This window comes from Poromitra crassiceps (genome assembly GCF_964638095.1).
Source record: "Poromitra crassiceps genome assembly, chromosome: 25".
NCBI classification, from domain to species: domain Eukaryota; kingdom Metazoa; phylum Chordata; class Actinopteri; order Beryciformes; family Melamphaidae; genus Poromitra; species Poromitra crassiceps.
Genome location: NC_139649.1, coordinates 15,227,209 through 15,233,810, shown reverse-complemented (window position 1 = coordinate 15,233,810; position 6,602 = coordinate 15,227,209). Strand labels below are relative to the sequence as shown.

Genomic DNA, 6,602 nt, shown 5'->3' with positions numbered 1-6,602 from the left:
AAAAAATATATATATATATATATATATATATATACATATAATTATTAGAGGGTATAATACAAATTATTATTGTTTTTTTTTGGCAAAGCTGACGCATATTTCCTCCAGTTTCTTATACAACTCAATCCAGTTGATATAAGCAGCAGTAAAGTATCTCCATGCTCCTTCAGGCAGAAGATGAGTTTGTTTACTGGCCCAGTCGGGAGGAGGCCATGAACTGTGAGGCCTTCACTGTCACGCTCATCAGTAAAGACCGACTCTGTCTGTCCAACGAGGAGCAGATCAGCATCCACGACTTCATCCTGGAGGCCACGCAGGTGTGTGTGTGTGTGTGTGTGTGTGTGTGTGTGTGTGTGTGTGTGTGTGACAGACAGATATTGTTTTCATTTTCAAGCTTATATTGATTGACTGATGTCTAGTCAAGCGACATTGGAATGTCACAAGATGTAGATTTAAAAAAAATCTAAAAGTTCCATTCATTGCAGTTTGACAATTAAATATGGCAGCCCAGGAAATACATACAGTATATGATGATGATGATGATGATGATGATGATTATTGTTGTTGTTGTTGTTGTTATTATTTATATTATTAATAATATTATTATACATACATGTATATTGAATATGAGTGCATTGGCACACTCAAGTGGTAGAACAATAGAATGCAGGTTTATTGCACTCTAGGCTTGCATTAGGCTCTTACCATGATCTTACCATGATAGGTAAGTCTGTCTGAAGAGAAAGAGGAAGACTACAAGACGTCAGCCCCATCTACCCTCCCTCCACTACCCACTCCTCTGTCTCCTGCTCCACAGTTATACCCCATCATTTACTTTACAAGGGTTTTACTTTGACTAGATTCAAGCATGTCAACTCATAAAACCTATCTATGGCAGCTTTAATACGCATCCATGGAGGCCATTCTTCCTCTTGCACTCTTAGTGGCAAATGAGAATGTAAAGATTATTCACAAATGGAAATGTTTTTCGATAAAACATTGTGAATTTTTCAAATATTCATTGCAGCTCTATTGGAAATGTAACGAGAAAATACTCTCTGAACCAGATCTCAATCTGACTGTTTGGTCGACTCCAAACCTATTTATTATACGTCTATGGTCCTAAACCAGGGACAAAATTAATACTATTATGCACAAACAACTGCACAACAACAAATCCAGGGTTCAAAATAACTGCCATAAACCACAATTACAGTTCACTACAAATAACCTCTGTCTCTGCTCTCTCTCTGTCTGCCTCTCTCTGTCTGTCTGCCTCTCTCTCTCTCTCTCTCTCTCTCTCTCTCTCTCTCTCTCTCTCTCTCTCTCTCTCTCTCTCTCTCTCTCTCTCTCTCTCTCTCTCTCTCTGTCTGCCTCTCTCTCTCTCTGTCTGCTTCTCTCTCTGTCTGCCTCTCTCTGTCTGCCTCTCTCTCTCTGTCTCTCTCTCTCTCTCTGTATGGCTGGCTTCTAGGATGACTATGTATTAGAGGTGCGTCACTTTCAGTGCCCCAAGTGGCCAAACCCTGACGCACCCATCAGCAGCGTCTTCGAGCTCATCAACGTCATCAAGGAGGAGGCGGCGACCCGCGACGGACCAACCATCGTCCACGATGAGTCAGTCACTCTTTTACTCTGGCACCACCTCACTAGTCTCCATCCAAGCGTTTATCGCAAATGATGATGTATTGAATTAGAAAAGCCGTACAGAAACGACACATTTTGATACATCATGCTGTACTGTAGGTCCATTAGGATGATCAATCGTGACATTGTGCGAAATGATAGTGTGGAGCCACTTACTGCACCGTGGCCATTTGATATATCTTCTATGCCTTATGTTTAAATGTCTTGTGATTTACCCATGATCCTTTGGGTGAGACAAGCATTGAAGTTTGACACTGACAGAAATTATTGTTTTTGTACAGCTAAACTTGACTCGACTACTAATATTAGCACAAGCGCCTCGCCAACTTTCAATGTAATGAATTCAGAAACCCACTCAGAGATACCAAATCATCCGAATTCACCCAGAATCTCCAGAGACAGATCATTTAGCAATTTGAGGCCAATGTTAATATTTACACAAGACAAGGAAATGTGACAAATAATGTGGAAAAACATGAAATGTCAAATCCAACGTGACACATTTAGTCATGGTATTGTCATCATATTGTATGATCAACCATCTGTCATATGCTCTGAACTGGATACAGTACAGTACGTTTCCTACCAGTACTGTACTGGTAGGAAACGTTAGAATATGATCAACTGAATCCAAAGGCCAGTTAGAAAAGCTTGACTTCTGTGCTCACCTGGTAGCACGCGTACGACGGAGGCTGGGTCCTTCGCGTGGCCGACGCGGGTTCGAATCCGACCCGAGGTCCTTTGCTGCATGTCATCCCCTTTCTCTCTCTCTCCCCACCTTTCCTAAAGGCAAAAATGCCCCAAAAATTATATAATTTTTGTGTGTGTGTGACTCACATACATGTAGTACAATGTATTTAACATAATGGATTCCTTCCCCATATAAAAAAGAAATGATCTTTTATTGATTGTAATATCTTGCAGGCTGATGAGGACATCTCTGCATTTTTACAATGTTTTACTGCAGTGATCTTGATTGTAGATTATAGACCAAACTCTTGCCGACACAGCCTGCAGGAGCAGAACTTGTAACATTTTTGCGTATTTATGGATGCGCATGGAAAACCAAACATCAAATATCAGGATGTCCCCATTTAGATCGTTGGTGAACATCTGTTTTGTATTTTTGTAGCAGGCTGCCATGTTACTCAAGTTGACATCCTGTATATCCGGCTGTCTCTGCTGTGAGCAGACGATAAAATGATGACAAATAATAACTTTACAACACTAACAGACATAAAGTGAGACTGGCAGCGGTGCTGATTTTATCCTGCAAATATCGGACTGGCCTGAATACATCGTTTGCTTACTAACGCAGCAAAGAGTGTCTTCATTGCAACAAGTGACAGCATCTCTCCCGGCAGGTACCCGCCTAGCAAACTGCCCAATTAGCGATAATGAAGGCGTCTTTAGAATTGACACACATTAGCGTTTTTGAACGACACTCTAATTCACCAGCTTTGCTCATGTTTATTCATTAGAATAATGAAGATTGCTTTTCGCATCCTGAAGAAGAAAGTAACTAATTGAGCACTTCATCTGGTTGCACTGGTGCAGCCAGCTTGCAGGCACAGAAGAGACTTTCAGTTAGGCGTCCGCCCTAATTGTCTGCATGCTCATTATTCAGCCAGCAGCGCGGTTGTTAGCCGCCGTTTCTCCGGAGCCGTTGACAGGCCTGCTAATGGAAGAGGGGACCCTTTACATTGTGAAAGCGACCCGGCGTTCTCTGAGGAGGCTCGGACCGGGCGGTGCTGTTGGACCGGGCGGTGCTGTTGATCCCGCGGTGCTGTTGGACCGGGTGGTGCTGTTGGACCGGGCGGTGCTGTTTGACCGGGCGGTGGTGTTGGACCAGGCGGTGCTGTTTAACCGGGCGGTGCTGTTGGACCAGGCGGTTCTGTTGGACCGGGCGGTGCTGTTGGACCAGGCGGTGCTGTTGGACCGGGCGGTGCTGTTGATCCCGCGGTGCATTCACTGCTCCCATACTGAGCCACTGTCAGGACATCTCAAGCATTGAGGAGTGTAGGTCTACAAGAGGAGGCGATCCAAAGTCTGAATTGAGAAGTGCAGTGTGTGGATTTGATCCGATCTCTGGATTCTGTCCAAAACAGAAAAGAGGTGTTTTACAATCTGGGAAAATGAATGAATGAATGAGTAATCAATTAATCAATTATTGTTCATACCTCTGGGGGCAAGCTCGTTTCAATAACCACGTGGAGCTAATAGACGAGCTATTGGAAAGCATGTTGCTAACAGTGCTGTTATCTGGATTTTCTTTCACCATGCAGACAGATTTGCAAATTGAAAATGTGTCTTGAGAGATTCGGGGTTTTATTGCCACTGGTGAAATACGTTTACAGCCGCTGTCAAAACATCCAATGACAGGTGGCAAGTTGTTGTTGGCATATTTTAATTTAGAAATGGCTCTAGGCCTATTATTAGGCCTTTAACAAATATGATGCACACAACATTTTAATTACAGTTACGCTTTCTAGTGTGTGAAATTCTCACACACGTCATGAGAAAAGAAATTGGAACTTCTGTTTTTATAGCACCTTGAATGTGTGGCTGGGTGGCCTTGTGTCGGGTGTAGGGTGTGTGGCTGTAGGGATAAGCTTGTACCATCGAGAGTATGCAGGATGTATCTCCAAACACAACCTCAAGCAGACAGGAGAGATTAAGCAGTGAAATCACCTGTGTGGTTGACTGAGGTCTGTGGTATATGTTGAAGGTTCCTGACCTAACTGCTGAGCTCCATGCTAACCTCAGACCCTGTGTGGTTGACTGAGGTCTGTGGTATATGTTGAAGGTTTCTGACCTAACTGCTGAGCATCATGCTAACCTCAGACCCTGTGTGGTTGACTGAGGTCTGTGGTATATGTTGAAGGTTCCTGACCTAACTGCTGAGCTCCATGCTAACCTCAGACCCTGTGTGGTTGACTGAGGTCTGTGGTATATGTTGAAGGTTCCTGACCTAACTGCTGAGCTCCATGCTAACCTCAGACCCTGTGTGGTTGACTGAGGTCTGTGGTATATGTTGAAGGTTCCTGACCTAACTGCTGAGCTCCATGCTAACCTCAGACCCTGTGTGGTTGACTGAGGTCTGTGGTATATGTTGAAGGTTCCTGACCTAACTGCTGAGCTCCATGCTAACCTCAGACCCTGTGTGGTTGACTGAGGTCTGTGGTATATGTTGAAGGTTTCTGACCTAACTGCTGAGCATCATGCTAACCTCAGACCCTGTGTGGTTGACTGAGGTATGTGGTATATGTTAAAGGTTCCTGACCTAACTGCTGAGCAGCATGCTAACATCAGACCCTGTGTGGTTGACTGAGGTCTGTGGTATATGTTGAAGGTTCCATGCTAACCTCAGACCCTGTGTGGTTGACTGAGGTCTGTGGTATATGTTAAAGGTTTCTGACCTAACTGCTGAGCAGCATGCTAACATCAGACCCTGTGTGGTTGACTGAGGTCTGTGGTATATGTTGAAGGTTCCATGCTAACCTCAAACCCTGTGTGGTTGACTGAGGTCTGTGGTATATGTTGAAGGTTCCTGACCTAACTGCTGAGCTCCATGCTAACATCAGACCCTGTGTGGTTGCCTGCAGGTTGGGCGCAGTGTCAGCCGGCATGCTGTGTGCCCTCAGCACCCTGTCGCAGCAGCTGGAGAGCGAGAGCGCCGTCGACGTCTATCAAGTGGCCAAGATGATCAACCTCATGAGGCCCGGGGTCTTCACAGACATTGTGAGTCAATTATATTATATAATATTGTACTCTGTGACAGCTCTCGTATATATTATATATTATATATTATATATTATATATTATATATTATATATATATATATATATATATATATATATATATATATATATAATGTATATCTTCTTCTTCTTCTTCTTCTTCTATCTTAAGTCGCCAAGCTAATTTTGGGAGTGTCATCGCAGTATTGAGTGAGACGTTTTATGGTTCATGTATTGTTCTTACCTCTCATCCTTCTCTCTCTCTCTGTCCTTCTCCCTCCCTCCATCTCTTGTTCTCCATCCACAGGACCAGTACCAGTACCTTTACAAAGCTCTGCTGAGCCTGGTCGGCACCAAGGAGAACGGCTTGGGTCTTCTGGGCAGGGACATAAACGGAACCATGGCGTCCATGTCCGACCAGTCGGACCAGGCGGAGAGCATGGAGTCGCTGGTCTGAGGCCCCCGAGCTGAGAAGGGAGGCACTTGACTTTGTAAAACGTGAAGGAACTATTGTGGACAAGACTTTTTGAGGCCTTTTTTGCCAGACTCTTGGTTAAGACGAATAACCTGATTACTTTTTTACACTGATAAAAAGTTTTTGATATTTATTTTTTTCGCCATTTTATGTCTTAATGTTCTCCTACTGAAGGGTTTGCACCTGCGTTTTTCAGTTTCACGACAGCGTCAGCAACGAGAAACACTTTTCTGTCTTTTCTTGTTTGCACTATATAATGTCAGTGTTACTGCCTATACTAAAGCTGACTCACGCCGGCTTTCCTCCACTCAAGCTCTGATTTTTTTTTGACATTCCACGGCTTTGGCCCTTACCGACTGCTTCTATGAAGAACATTGTTCTGCCTGCAGTGCCACCTACTGGTTGATTTAAGACTGTGGACAGAGGAAGGCAAGGACCCCTCCTATCTGCCTCAGTAACACATGCTGTTCAACTTCAGCTCAGCAACTTCTCTGCTTTGCTCATCTATATTACTCATATATCATTCATTTATCACAAGAACCAAGATCTTGGATCCTACAGACAAGTAGCGCTTGTTTTATTTATTATTTTCACATTATTATTTGCCCCCCCCCCCTTTTTTTTCCCACCCCTCTATCCCTCTTATTAGCCATTCACACCCATGTTAGAATACCTAAGGTGGTGTAACAACTGCTACTGTGAACTTTTATTATTTCTTTGTATGATTCATATTATTATGCTTT

General features: G+C 43.6%; 1 protein-coding gene across 1 annotated transcript in view; it reads left to right on the top strand.

The window, feature by feature from the left end:
* The window catches only part of LOC310798173 (receptor-type tyrosine-protein phosphatase gamma-like), a gene marked incomplete at both ends in the record, with an annotated part of 532,970 nt that extends 527,129 nt beyond the window's left edge, over positions 1-5,841 (top strand). The window contains 4 exons of the mRNA XM_083660647.1: positions 171-317; positions 1,472-1,614; positions 5,250-5,385; positions 5,692-5,841. Coding sequence (XP_083516773.1) covers positions 171-317; positions 1,472-1,614; positions 5,250-5,385; positions 5,692-5,841 — 576 coding nt within the window. The remainder of the gene's footprint in view (positions 1-170; positions 318-1,471; positions 1,615-5,249; positions 5,386-5,691) is intronic.
* Between the last annotated feature and the right edge of the window lie 761 nt (positions 5,842-6,602).